This window comes from Poecilia mexicana, unplaced genomic scaffold (genome assembly GCF_051168715.1).
Source record: "Poecilia mexicana isolate PSO_F unplaced genomic scaffold, ASM5116871v1 scaffold_17, whole genome shotgun sequence".
Taxonomy (NCBI): domain Eukaryota; kingdom Metazoa; phylum Chordata; class Actinopteri; order Cyprinodontiformes; family Poeciliidae; genus Poecilia; species Poecilia mexicana.
The window spans coordinates 18,533,422-18,547,030 of NW_028263386.1; the positions used below are offsets into that span (position 1 = coordinate 18,533,422).

Here is a 13,609-nt window from a genome sequence, read left to right on the forward strand (position 1 = left end):
GTGCAGACTGTTTCAGCTCTCACGTCCAAAGGACTTGCAGCATGTTCAAGCACCAAACACTTTCAGCATCAGCTGTCAGCAAAACCTCAGTCCTCCCAGTTATTATCTCGAGTGGGCTCTCTGTGGTCCATGTGCGTGCTACACAAAGAACAGATTTAGGAGATTTTTTTTCTTTTTTCAGCATCTCCTCATAACTGAGGACGACATGATGGAGCCGAGTTAAACTTCAGCTCCATCATGATCCGTCTTGAATATCGTTTGAGTTAATATTCTCCAAGAACCCTGGACGAAATGTTTAGAAAAAGGCTGCGCCAAGTGTGATGTCTAAAGTCACACATTTTTGCACAGCTAATTATGATGTATTCTAATGATGTGTTCAAGTAAGAGATAAAAAAAAAAAAAGATCTTGCAAATGTATGGTTGTTTTTTTTTTTTGGTTGTTTTTTTCCCGTCCATAATCAGGCTTTGCTGTGCTCTGGGCATCCAGGATCTCAGTATGTCTAAAGCGTTTCTGTAACTGTCCAGAACGAGTGCAGTGGCTCAAGGCGAGAGCTGCTCGGGTGCATTTAACAATTTAAGAAAAGAGGGATTTCAGCAAATCTGAACCAAAACTGCAAGTGCGCTCGCTGCACAGCCTGGAGTCTGAAATGAATTATTGATCACACAACTTTAAACAATGTGTTGCTGTGTATTAATAGAAAGTTCAGAATCTGTGGGTAGAAATTCAAACAGAATCTGATTGTCAGTTTTGAGCTGAGGTGCTGCTGCTGCCAGAATAGATAGATAGATAGATAGATAGATAGATAGATAGATAGATAGATAGATAGATAGATAGATAGATAGATAGATAGATAGATAGAGAGAGAGAGAGAGAGAGAGAGAGAGAGAGAGAGAGAGAGAGTATAAATGTCACAAGGTTTGATCATCTTGAGGGTTTATGAGCTTTTGAGTAAATTAAATTCAGAACACAAATTAGTTGAACATAGTTATATTATAATAGTAAGTTAAACCTGTAATTTAATCAAGTATTTTGACATCAAAGAAATGGACACAGTGAGCTGTGATTTTGCATTCCCTGCTTTCCATTCAGTTTAAAGGGGTGGTGACCTTTAAAGGGGTGATATTATATCCTTTCCAGGCATATGGTACCATTTTATAGAACAATCAAGTAACTATGTCACCTTCAGTTACAACTATGCTGTTTATATCAAACATAACTCGAAAGAAATTCAACCTCATTTAACTTGAAATTAGTCTTTGTCTCGTCAAGATGCTCCTACTTTTTGTCATCACAATGCCTTTCCATTATGCTGTTTATTTCTATGGGCAGAAATTAAATTCAATTACTAGTTTTCAATTATTGTTAAGTTTTAAAAGTTCAAATAATTTCAGTTTTTAATGATATTAAAAATGATTTGGATCACCTTTTATCTCCATGTGTTTACTCAGTGGATAATCTTGTATTTTCTTTTAATTTTTTTGATAAGGTGACATATTAAATATTAAATTCTAGAGCTGGTTCAAAAAACAAACCATAAATCTTGGATTATTTAAGTAATATATTATCTTTGCTGTGGTGTCTGGTGGGGTGGATGCTACAAAAGGACCCCAGAATCAAATCCCATATAAGACCCTCTGTAATCTTGTGGCGGCTCTGCATTTAGCAAACATTCAGAAAACCGATCTTCAGAGGACGTTTAAAGTCGAAGCTGAACAACCTCAGGAAGTCATGTGGAGAGAGTCTCCAGAAATATTTCTAAAAGAAAATAGTCTGTCAAAAGTTATATTTTTCTTTTACCGCCGGAGGTAGAAATTGGTGTTTGACAATGGAAGAAGAAGAAGGAAAAAAAACTGAATTGAAATGAAAAATATTCTGTTTTCTCTTTACCTTTCTGAAAGTGTGTCCACACTGTTCAGCTTATTCTGAAGTGATGACGAATATGCATTAAAATGACAATTAACTGATCGTGTTTAAAGGTTTTTTTTCTTGTCCTCCTTCATTTTTCATTTCATCTTTATCACAAGTTTTTTTTTTTTTTTGTCAGAATGTGCTCGACCGAGCAAGAACACTGAAGAGCAAGCTGGCTTTTGTGTTGTGATCCTTCCGAGAAAGCCCACTGCAGCGTCTGTTCGACACAAAGAAGGGAGGCGGAAATCTGCTTGAATAAAAAGCCTGCCAGTCCGCTTCAGCGTGACAGAAGAGCTGTAGTTCAGCTCGAAGCGCCAACGTTCACAAAAACAAACAAAAAAAAAATCATCTTGCTTTTATTTTTCCTCATTTTGAGCAGCGACATAATGAGTTGAGAGAGAGGCGCTACGTTTAAGATTCTTCCCCAGCTCTACTACTTAATTGCCTGTAAGAGTCTGACGAAAATGAAAGCCGACACCTTTAAGCACCTTGAAGAGCTGCTGCAGAATGTAAATGAGCAGGAGGAGTCGTTACCAGCCGAACGTACATCTCCAGCAGACTTGGTAAACATTCAATGAAAGCAAAATACATATTATACGTATTACTATAAACGTGTCCAAAGAGTTTAGGAGGAGAGCTTGTTATCAATAGAAGCTAAATGGCTGGAAAGCCTCTATGAGAGATTGGATTGTACCCACTGATTGTGAGATAATGACAGAATGTATTATTTAAGTCTCTCCTTGTTTCATTGCTCTTTCATTTGCATTCACAATCCTCCATGTTGAGATAACTCTACAAAAAACAAAAAAAAATCCAATGCAAACAATTGCCTTCAGTCATCTAGAGTCAACCTCTGGGTAATTGAATCTGGGTACAAAGCCAGCTGTTCTTTGAAGGTCTCAGAGCTTTGATAGAGAGCATTAGAGATGCACGATGAAGACCAAGGAGTAGAGCAGGAATATGTCAGGGACAACATTTTGCGCGAGATGTTCAAAGCAGCGTTTGGTTATAAAACACTGTCCCAGCTTTGAACACGTCACAGACTGCTGTTGCAGTAGATGATAAAAGAACTAGAAAAACGGCTAATAAGGAGAGTAATAATCAGGCAATCAACTAAGATGCACAAGATAAACTATGGGGAAGCTGAAGAGATCCACAGCTCGAGTGGAATGAAGAAAGACACTGTTAAGAGAAAACCTTTTTTAAAAAAAGTCAGTCAGCATAGGAAAGGGGTTCAATTCAGTCTGCTGGGATCCACTGGTAGTTCTGGTTACTCTACTTTCACTGTCATATAAAATCTAAATGAGACAGACAGAAGACTGGGTGTAAAATAAATAAATAAATAAATAAATAAATAAATAAAAATAATAATAATAATAATAAAAACAAATAACTTCTCCTTTTTTGATCATGAAGAAATTATAAAACAAGAATATTTTTACTTTATTTCTTTTATTATTTTTTAATTAAAGTAAAAAAATAAAAACTGATGACAGCGGGATGATGAAGCTTTTCGCCCTGCCCTCCCTGGTCCTGTGATGATGATAACAGCCAGCAGCGCTGACTGAGCTGTGCGCACCCACAGTGCGCCGTCCAGCGGCAGAATGAGAGCCCATCGACTATAAAAGCATCCAGTCCGGCGGCTTTGCTCTTCACATTCTCAGGATGAAGAGGCTGACGCATCGTGTCAGAATAGGCTGATGCATTTTAATATCCCCCTTCTTCATTTTATTTTTATTTATTTATTTTTCTTTTTTAAATTATGGATAGCTTAAGTGTCCATTTGGAGCACCGATAACATGTGAACGGAGAGTTTTTTTGGGAGACCAGGAGGAGGAAGATGGGGATTTTTTGTCTCCACACCTGCGCGCTCTCAGTGCGGAGGTTACTCTAACACAGGAGGAGAAGCTGGAGACCTTTCTTTAAAAAAAAAAAAAACAACATAAAAAGTGAGCCGATATTTCTCTGCACAAGCATGCAGAGCAACAGCAGCTCCCCCGGACCCCCCACCGGGCTGAGTGACTGCGGGGGGCAGGAGGAGGAGATATCCGAGCTGGTCAGCCCGACAGGAGCAGGCTCCAACCTGCCGATGTTTAACCTTTCCCTCAACTGCTGGCTTCTCATCCTCTCCAAGGAGTCCTCCCTGGATCTGCACGGAGACAGCGCCAACCTGCCAGTAGGTAGTTTACTCCAAAAGGCAGCACTTGTGTGCGGAGCAGATCGAGTCTCTCAGTGATTGCATTTATAAAGTTTTTGGCTGCAGTTCAGATGCTGAAACGGTGCTTTATGTTTTGTGACAGGTGCGAGTCGTCATTGCTCTGGTCTACCTGGTGGTGTGCGTCCTGGGGCTGGTGGGGAACCTCCTGGCGCTCTTCCTCCTCCACTCCCGCCGCCGGGGCCACCACCACTCCGCCATCGACTGCTTCGTGATGAGCCTGACCATCACAGACCTCCAGTTCGTCCTGACCTTGCCCTTCTGGGCCGTGGACACCGTGCTGGACTTCCGCTGGCCCTTCGGCCGCGTCATGTGCAAGATCGTGAGCTCGGTGACCACCATGAACATGTACGCCAGCGTTTTCTTCCTCACGGCGATGAGCGTGACCCGGTACCACTCCCTGGTTACGTCCCTGAAGATGAGCAGCCCCAGGATCGCCATGGCCCGCGCCAAGTGGGTCAGCTCGGCCATTTGGGTGGTCTCTCTGGTGGCCACGCTGCCCCACGCTTTCTACTCCACCACCGTTCAGGTTAGAGCAATTGCACTGACTGAGTGGCCGATTTCTGTGACCGATTTTCATTGGGCAATTCAGATTTTTCTTTTCTTTAAGAAATATAATATAAAAAGCTGTCTGGATGCACTAAGAATTAAATAGTCTTAGCAATACGAATATTTGCAGTAAGAAAAAATAAAGTTCTGAACAGCAACCCAAAGTCACAAAACAGTCAGAGTCGGTCCAAGGTACAGGAAACTTCTTGGGCACCCAGGCCTCATGGGGACTTCCCTCCTCCCCCCACCCATCAGAATTTTAACATTTGTTTAACAATGACAATGCTATTAAATTGAATTTAGCAGTTTCAGCATAGATTAAATGTTTCAAGTTTTAACATTTAAATTTGACATTTATAAGGAGTTGGCGAGTTTATTTTGAACAGAAGTCCGAAGAATAATCTTCATGGTTTGATTGTTATGTTGCCATACCTACAGTCGGATGCTACAAGTTTCATATTTGTGTTTCAGCTCCGTTTGTTCACATTTTCGGCAAATAATAATTAATTATCAGTGGTTCGTTTTAAGCTCAACCATGTTAAACTTGGCGCCTCCTCTCCCAGATTTCACAAAATCTGCTTTGAAACACTGTTAGTGGTGCTGATGTTCTTCACTAACAAGAAGAGGGGAACCTAAATAATATTCTCCGCAAGGCCCCATAAACCTTGGGTCAGCCCTGCAAGCAGTATATCGAAAATTTACAATAGCGTCTGCAGGTTTTGGTGGAGAAGGTATTGGTAACAGGAAAAAGGAACTACAAAAAAGAACCACAGCACATCCCAAACACTTGTAGAAGTGCACCATTGCCAATTCAGTTTACAAAAACAATTCAAAAACAGAGCGAAATCATCTGGAAAGCAATAATGACAGAGCAATCTGACCCTTGACCCTGAGCATGTCAGAGGCAACCACACCAAGCATGTTTCTCATCTTTCCCTAAAAAGAATTGCTGTGTTTTTAAGAAACTCGTAAGAAAGGAAAGCACATAAATCCTTAAAAAGAAAAATATTTCAATGTGGATAAGGCCTAAAAACCTCAAAGTCCATGCATTATTTAGATTTAATGACATTTAATTACATTAAAAAAAAATCTTTTCAACTCAATTCAATTATGAATTGCTTATTCATTTTAACTGAATGAAGAAGCGATTCATTCAATTAAAACATGTAGGTCAGTTAAACCATAACTACGAGCTTAACCTGCTTTTGTTTGTCCTCAATATGTTTTTTTTTCATTTCAAACAACTGCTAACTATTAAATTCTGACCAAAATTATAAATCACATCAATAACAAAATAATGGAGGAGTTAACACAAGGCATGTTTAATTAAGAAAATGTAGAATATCATGAGGAGAACCAATTGTTTTCACAAAAGAATTGAATGCAGCCTTTTTAATCTTTTTTTAAAAAAATCAGACTGAATGTTTTATTTTATAGTACATGTACCTATTAATCTGTTGTGAGTTGCAGTTGTTCAACAAACTTTTATGGACAGGGTGCTAAACTGTTCCTCGTCTTTGGAAGACACCTCATTGAGAGAAAAAAGTTCAGATCTTAAGCTAAGTGTTCGATTTTTAAGTCATTCATTCGCTTATTGCAACTATACAAGAGCCTCAAGCAGCCTTTCCCCATTATAGATAATCATTACTTGTTTATACTGGGTCCTGAGGAGATGTCACACTGTGTGTGTGTCAGAGAGAGCTGCAGCTAAACAAGATTTCAGTGTAATTTCAAAAACAACGATTAAATGATCACAGAGCTGACATTTTAAACAGTCTTTAGTATCTTGGCAAATGGCACGGTTAACACGGCTGGCATTTCCAGCAGCACAAATTCAACAGCTCACTGGAACGAACAAATCCAATATTTCCTGATTCACCATGTTCCCTGGCAGACAGAACTGGACTTTTCGAGTGATAACTTTGTTCTCATACATTTAGTTTCCTGTTATCAGCAGAAGTTTAATTACCTGATGCTGCAGCAGACGCTAGATGTTCCCGTCTAGAAGCTTCTGCCAGCTCTTGTTCTTCTTTTGACTTCATTTCTAAATACCTCTAACTGTGAGACTTCTCACAAGAAGAACTTCAACACCTAAAAGTGTTGTTTCATGTCATAACCTGGTTGTGGTAAGGTGCACTGGCAGATTGGAAACATCAGTCGATCCAAGATCAGATTTTTAGTCACCAGTGGATTTCTTAGTGTATTTGTAGTCTCAACCTTGAACCCTGATCTGCTTCCTGTTTTGACGAGCGTCTTCTCGTTCTGTGGTGTTCGCAGGTGTCTGCAGACGACGAGCTCTGCTTAGTTCGGTTTTCAGACTCTGACTCGGGTCACTGGGATCCCCAGGTTTTGCTCGGGCTCTACCAAACACAGAAGGTCCTTCTGGGATTTGTAGTTCCCCTGATCATCATCTCCGTGTGCTACCTCCTCCTGCTGAGGTTCATCCTGAGCCGGCGCATCGTGGGCAGCTCGGTCAGCAACGGCAGCGGCACGGACAAGTCGGAGCACGAGAGAGGACGCCACCGCAAGCGCTCCAAAGTCACTCGTTCCGTCACCATCGTAGTCCTGTCCTTCTTCGTCTGCTGGCTGCCGAACCAGGCTCTCACCCTGTGGGGGGTGCTCATCAAGTTCGACCTGGTGCCCTTCAGCAAGGCCTTCTACAACGCCCAGGCTTACGCCTTTCCGCTGACTGTGTGTCTCGCCCATGCCAACAGCTGTCTCAACCCAGTGCTCTACTGCCTGATCCGAAGAGAGTACAGGGCCGGACTGAAGGAGCTCCTTCTGAGAGTTTCTCGTAACGCCCGGAACGTTCTTTCTCTGGCTCTGAGAGGAAGGAGAGTGGAGGAGGCGCCACCCAGCACAGTTGTGGTGCACAAAGACATCAATATGTGATTTATGCTGTTGCTTAGACGATTGGGAAAGCTGTGATTACTTTTTTTTTATTATTATGAAGAAGAGAATATCTGAACAACAAACAAAACCTAATTTGTCAATAGGCCTTAGGGGTTGACATAGTGTATTTTGTTAACTTTGGAGACAGCCAGGCTCTTTGTTTTCCCCCACTCTCATCTCATCCTCGTCTGTCGGTGCCTGACATTTCAAATAGGTCTCATAGCAGCTTGTGAAGCAATAACTGGTTTAATATTGAAGTTAGATAATTCAAGCTAAAAGAGGGAAACAATCTGGTCTCAATTACGAAAGAAATGCTCAGCTAACGTATTTAGAGCTAATTGGCATCACCAGCGGAAGTGTCATTACCAAGCTTTTTTCTTTTTGCAAGCCAGTGATGACTGACAACGAGGTATGCTTCCGTACAAACATTGAAGCAGCATGTTGTCGACACACAAACTGTCAAAAGCTTACAGGGACATCTAAATATTGCATTTGTCACCACTATTAGCGTCTGTCCAAAGTGGATTTTTAGTAAAGAAAACACAGGACGTGTAAAAGTTATGTTCTCAAACAAAAAGACCTCAAAAATTGGCCTAAAAAAAATATAGGATTTTGATTTATCTCAGGGACAGAACTGAACAAAGATCTACGGTAGTTATAGGAGACAACTACCTTATCGTTTCTTTTTATGATTGCAGTATAGCATCGGCCATGATCATGAGCAGTGAGTGTGTTCATTCGCATTGCATGTGCTGCAGTATCTTTCTTCCTGAAAGCTACAGATTTTGTTTTTCTTACCTACTAGGGTTTCTGTTGGATAGCGACGACAGAAACCTAGCGACTAGCTAGGTTAGCTAATGATCCAATATTGCAGTAGGTCTCTTTCTTCACTTAGTTGCACCTCTCAATTCATATTTTACTGAAATATTAGGCTAACATTAACATGTTTTCTCCCTGTCTTGACATGACTTGTAGACTATTTAGGTAGAGACCCGAGTGTTGCTCCAGTTAGACTTGTGGACAGCCTGCGTTATATTTTAAACACCATAATGAGCGGAAAAGACATTTTGACTTTCAAGGAAAAGCCGTGTTTGCTATGTCAACAAAACCGACTGTACAGCCTGTAACATATTTTTGTAGATCATTCACACAAAAACAACTTAATCGCAGAAATGCAGGCTGATCTCGGGGGCCGCCGCATGGTAGATCAAGCACAAAGTTGACATATTTTTCTGGAACACAATTTAGCTATAAAACTGAGTGAGGTGACAGATAAAGTGCCATCTCTGCTGTTCATTTACAAGAACAAAAGATGAAATGATCAAATCCACAATTTTCCATTGTAAAGAAAACCAAATTTGGTGATTTAGAAACCACCTGCCTTGAAGCGACATTTGATCAGTGTTTACTGATCCAGACTTATATAGTGTGAGCATCGCACTCTATGAATAAATTGTTTCACAAGATGTCATGAGGCTTGACTTTGTTGTCAGCTCACAGAAATGCAACGTGTCCATGTTATTATAGCAATATTAATCCTATAAGCCCAACACAGCCACATTTGTTGGCGCATTGTAGCTCATACTCTTGCTTATGTCTCCCAACAGTTATGTGATGAAATCTGAGCTGCTCTTTGTTGGATTTAATGTTCATGTTTGTAAAGAAAAAAAGACAGTAAAAAGAAAAACAAAAAAATCTGCTAAAAAAAACATCAGGACAATCAGCAGAAATTAGACCCTTTCTCTCCAACAGTTTTGCTTGAAGTCACATGGACAGAAAACCACATATCCTGATGTTTTCTTTTCTAACTGGGACAATTTATTCAAGTCCAAATGGTTGAATTTCTGTGACCCAGTCCCTCGTGCAGTCAAACAACAACAACTCCTGGTCGGCTGCCAATCTGTGTTTCACGCTGCCGTCCATAACTGTCGTTGTCGTCGGCTCTGTTGTATCGATGTGAACAGTTTGGTGAATTCACGTATGTCCTGTGGCATTAAATAAAGCGAATGGACAAAAAGAGTTCACGGACGTTTCGACAAAGTTAATCTCCCCTGCAGCCACAGCGGCCTCACAGCGACAAGCTGAATGAGTCACTTGCACAAAAGCTGTTCCACATTTTTGCCCTTTTGCAACCTTTAAAATTTCAACACGGATAACCTTCTTGCGGCCACACTGCAGAGGAGTAAAGCTCCTGACGTGGCGACAGCTCAGCCATTGTGTGCCAGTCTAGAGCTGATTACTTCTCCAGTGTGTGTATATATATATATATATATATATATATTCTCTTTTGTCTCTGGTGTTGCTAAGAAGAGTGGGGTTTCCAAGCAAACGTCCAGAATTACTTAGAGACAAGACAATAAAAAGTGAAATGACAAAGTACAAATCTGATTAAAATTACAACTGTGTGCACAAACGATATCGAGTACAAATTAAGTGACGCGGTGAATTCAGCGTCAGCGGTCGCCTCAGCGCTAATTCATGCGAATCAAGAAAGACCTGACAAAGCCAAGGGCGATCTCACGTGTACCAAGTAATTGGTCGTCAACTGCAACGAGCAATTTCAATACCAAGAGGTGAAAAGCACTTGAAGAAATCCCGTTGAGTGTTTGCATCTGAGATGCAAGTTCAACCAGGATTGTTCAAGGTTTGAAACAATCGCTGGCTCAAGGTGCCCGTTTCTCAAGAGGATTTGGTCAAATGGGATGAGCATGAATGATAAAATGGGTCAATGTCAGCCACACTTCTCACAGCGGGAGTGAGAACAAGCAGATGGAGCTGCTACTGAAGAAAAACGTGTGTTTAAACACATCAGGACACCTGTTCCTTTGTGCAAGAAAGCGTGCACACCCTGAAACTCAGCGTGGAATCAGTTTAATCAGAGGAAAACCAGCCAGGTCAGGAGTGAGCGCTCACAGTTCAACACAAGGAGGAAGAACGTGCCATATGAGATCATGCGTAGTTCTTGCTCAAATCTATAGATCATGGATATAATGTTAGATTACTTTGGAAACCACCAGAAAACCAGTGTCTCTGCTCACTCTGTGGTGAGTTTTAACACCTGAGCTGAAGGAGCGCCTCTAGAAAAGCCCCAAAAGCCCACGTATTTAATCTGCAGTCATCCACGCACAGAAAACCCAATGACCTCCTGGAGTAAAGTTTTATCAGAAGATGGAAAGATTGAGGAATTTGAGCAGAACAACAGGGAGAATCGTCTTCGGAGGAGGAGTCAAGGTGAAGCTTTCAAACAGGCAACTTTATCTGCACAGCACTGCTCACAGATATCAAAGTAATGAACAGAAGACTAAAGGAACAAAGAGAAAAGGAAAATACATTAAAGACAAAATATCTTTAAGCGCAACAACACAAGTGCGTTCTTACACTTGAAGTGCATAAGGGCACATTTTAAGCATCCTGTAAAAAGAGAGATAACTTTATAGCTGCAGTTAAGAGTAATCCTTTCAGCTCCATTCTTCTATTCTTTGACAAACATGGAGCCATTGACTGTTGGTGTCTGATTTCACATGTCCAAAAACACAGTAAATGACTTTTCTGCATCAAGCCAGAGAAGCAACCATTACCCCAACTCTGTTGAGAACATATTGACTACATGTAAAAAAAAAAGCTGCTCTGTGGCACTTGGCCGAAAAATTTAAAGGACCTCATCTAATCGCGATTAGAAAAGCAATCGAGCGTGAGCTTCAGCATGAAAGAGGAACATTTAAGCAAGTATTAGTCAGCGTGTTTGTAGCTATTCGAGTTTGAAAGTATTATTTTCACCCCGAATGACTTTAAAAATCCACAATAAATTCAAACTTGCGTCTTGTTTTAAAAATTAAGGATGCTGTTTGTTGAAACATCAATCAACCTTGAAATAAAAACACATCAGATAAATAAAATTAGCATGAGATCCATATTGATTATAGGTAGTTTTAGTTTTAGTTTTCTTTTTAATATGAGGAACTCAGAGAATTCATTGGTTCTAACAACAAAAAGGCTAAGTCATGGATCTCGCAGGTAAACTCTGAACTTTGGTTCATTTTCTGCAGGAAAACTACAGGAGCATCTCATGACATGAATACTGAGACCATTTAAAGTTGGGTTAACAAGCCCCCCGAGGCAAGATAAGCTCAGAAAAAGCTCACATAGCCCACACAAAACAAGCCAAGATCATCAAAGACCTTTAAAAAGACAAAAAAAAGAGACACGAACAAAGAAAAAAAAGAGCCATTTACTGCAAACAGACATGAAAGAACACAAAATAACACAAAAGACAGAAAGACATCAGAGTCACACAGCAAGAAAAATGAAGATAAACAAAGGGAGGCACTGAGGGACACAAAACAACCACCAGGGGACCTAAAGTGCTACGAGGCAACACAATACAAGAAAAAAAAAAAAAAAGAAAAACGGGGAGCACAAACAGATGCAAAAGAGCTACAACGAGATTGAAAACACATTAACGTTGTTTAAAATCGATGTGGTTCTCATGTTCAGGAGTGTATCAGGGAGGACGAGGCGTCTCGTAATCTGCCCAAAGAGCTGGAAGACATATTTTAATAATACGGATCAGCAGTCGACACCTAACAGGGATTTCGCACTTCAAATGGTGACTATTTTGTGCAAATCTTTGTCAAAGCTTCTCTGGCTTTTCAGGAGCTTTCAGCATCATTTCACAGGATTCATCATTAAGTGCGCCTGGCGCCGGGTTCTCTCACCAGGAGCTCAGGCTCTCATGTCTTCAGCAAGGCGAGGGTTTTACTTTCCTACAAACGAAAAAAAAAAAAAAAAAAAACTGTGGAAATTATGCACATGTGAAACATCGCTTCCAGTGTTTAAGTAATCATTTTTTTTAAATGTGTAAAAATGATCCAAATATATACTCTTTAAAGCCAAAAGATGGATGATGGATGGATATATATAGACAGACAGGCCAAGCAGAGCAACAATCAGAGATGCAGTCAAAAGGTTCATCTCAACTTTGGAGGAGCTGCAGAGCTCTAGAGCTCAGGTGGGAGAATCCGTTAAAGGGAAATCGTTTAGCTGGCTGTGCACTCTGCAAATCTACCTTAATGGAAGAGCAGTCAGTCTGACAAAGAAAGAAAAGCAAACATTAAAAAAAGAGTCTTGTTTGTCATAACTCATACAAAAACTCTACTCATCATCATTATGAAATATGATGGCAACAGCATCATGATGCAGGAATAATTTTCTTCAGCATATGGAAGCAACTCAGAGAAGTATGGAGCTAAATAGAGGCTGTAAAACACTTGAGACTGGGGGCAAAGGTTCTCCTTCCAGCAGGACAACAAGTCTGAACATATACAGCTAGATCTACAATGCAACATTTTGGATTAAATTGTGGTTGCAATAACCTGATCCAAATGAAAAACTTGTGCCAACACTTTGCTTATCCAGACAACCTCCAGATAAGCAAAATTGACCTAGATACAGGATCAAAATTGTTGCAGTTGTAACTGCACCAAGCACAGATAAATAAATAACACACTGTTTGTATTTATATAAACTGAAAACATTTCACATACTTGTATAGCCTTGCATTCACACCAAATGCCAATAAAATACATTGAAGTTCAAGAGGCAGACATACTTTTTTTTTTTTTTTCCTCAAGGTTTCCACATTTTTCAAAACCTGTTCTTGTTTAACGTGGCTGTACGAGAAAAGTCTCTTCAACATAAATAAAACAGGAGCTCAGGCGTGGATGTGAATCTCAAAGCACTCTTTCTGCATTGTGACTCAGTAATGTTACAAAAAAAAAAAAAGAAGTACTGTCCATGTCCTATAAAGAGCGTCTCAAACGTTATTATCAAAACAGCTGTTATTGGCTCCAGACGAGTAATAAAAGCTCATCTGATCTAAATTGACGGCTGCTGCTTGTAACTTCAGGCAGCTCGGAGCTACAAGCGGTAGCAGCTGCCTTTTGTCGCTTCAGCCCCTATTTATGAGTTGATTACCGCAGATTGTCTTCTACGCAGATGACACTCGTCTCTTGCTTCTTTTGCAGAAGTAAATAATCTTACGCGGG

At 40.4% G+C, this 13,609-nt stretch overlaps 1 protein-coding gene across 1 annotated transcript; it reads left to right on the forward strand.

Annotated features, from left to right (window-relative positions):
* Positions 1-3,260: 3,260 nt before the first annotated feature.
* Positions 3,261-7,734, forward strand: LOC106918643 (relaxin-3 receptor 1-like). Its single transcript, XM_014988556.2, has 3 exons — positions 3,261-4,085; positions 4,210-4,653; positions 6,951-7,734. The coding sequence occupies exons 1-3, from the start codon at positions 3,885-3,887 to the stop codon at positions 7,563-7,565; spliced, it is 1,260 nt and encodes a 419-aa protein (XP_014844042.1). The 5' UTR covers positions 3,261-3,884; the 3' UTR covers positions 7,566-7,734.
* The last annotated feature ends 5,875 nt before the right edge of the window (positions 7,735-13,609 follow it).

What these genes read in the sequence shown, in the direction of transcription:
- LOC106918643 (XM_014988556.2), top strand. Translation starts at nt 3,885, where the DNA reads ATGCAGAGCAACAGCAGCTCCCCCGGACCCCCCACCGGGCTGAGTGAC. An exon ending in GAGACAGCGCCAACCTGCCA is followed by an intron (nt 4,086 to 4,209) that starts GTAGGTAGTTTA and finishes GTTTTGTGACAG; the next exon opens with GTGCGAGTCGTCATTGCTCT. An exon ending in TCTACTCCACCACCGTTCAG is followed by an intron (nt 4,654 to 6,950) that starts GTTAGAGCAATT and finishes TGGTGTTCGCAG; the next exon opens with GTGTCTGCAGACGACGAGCT.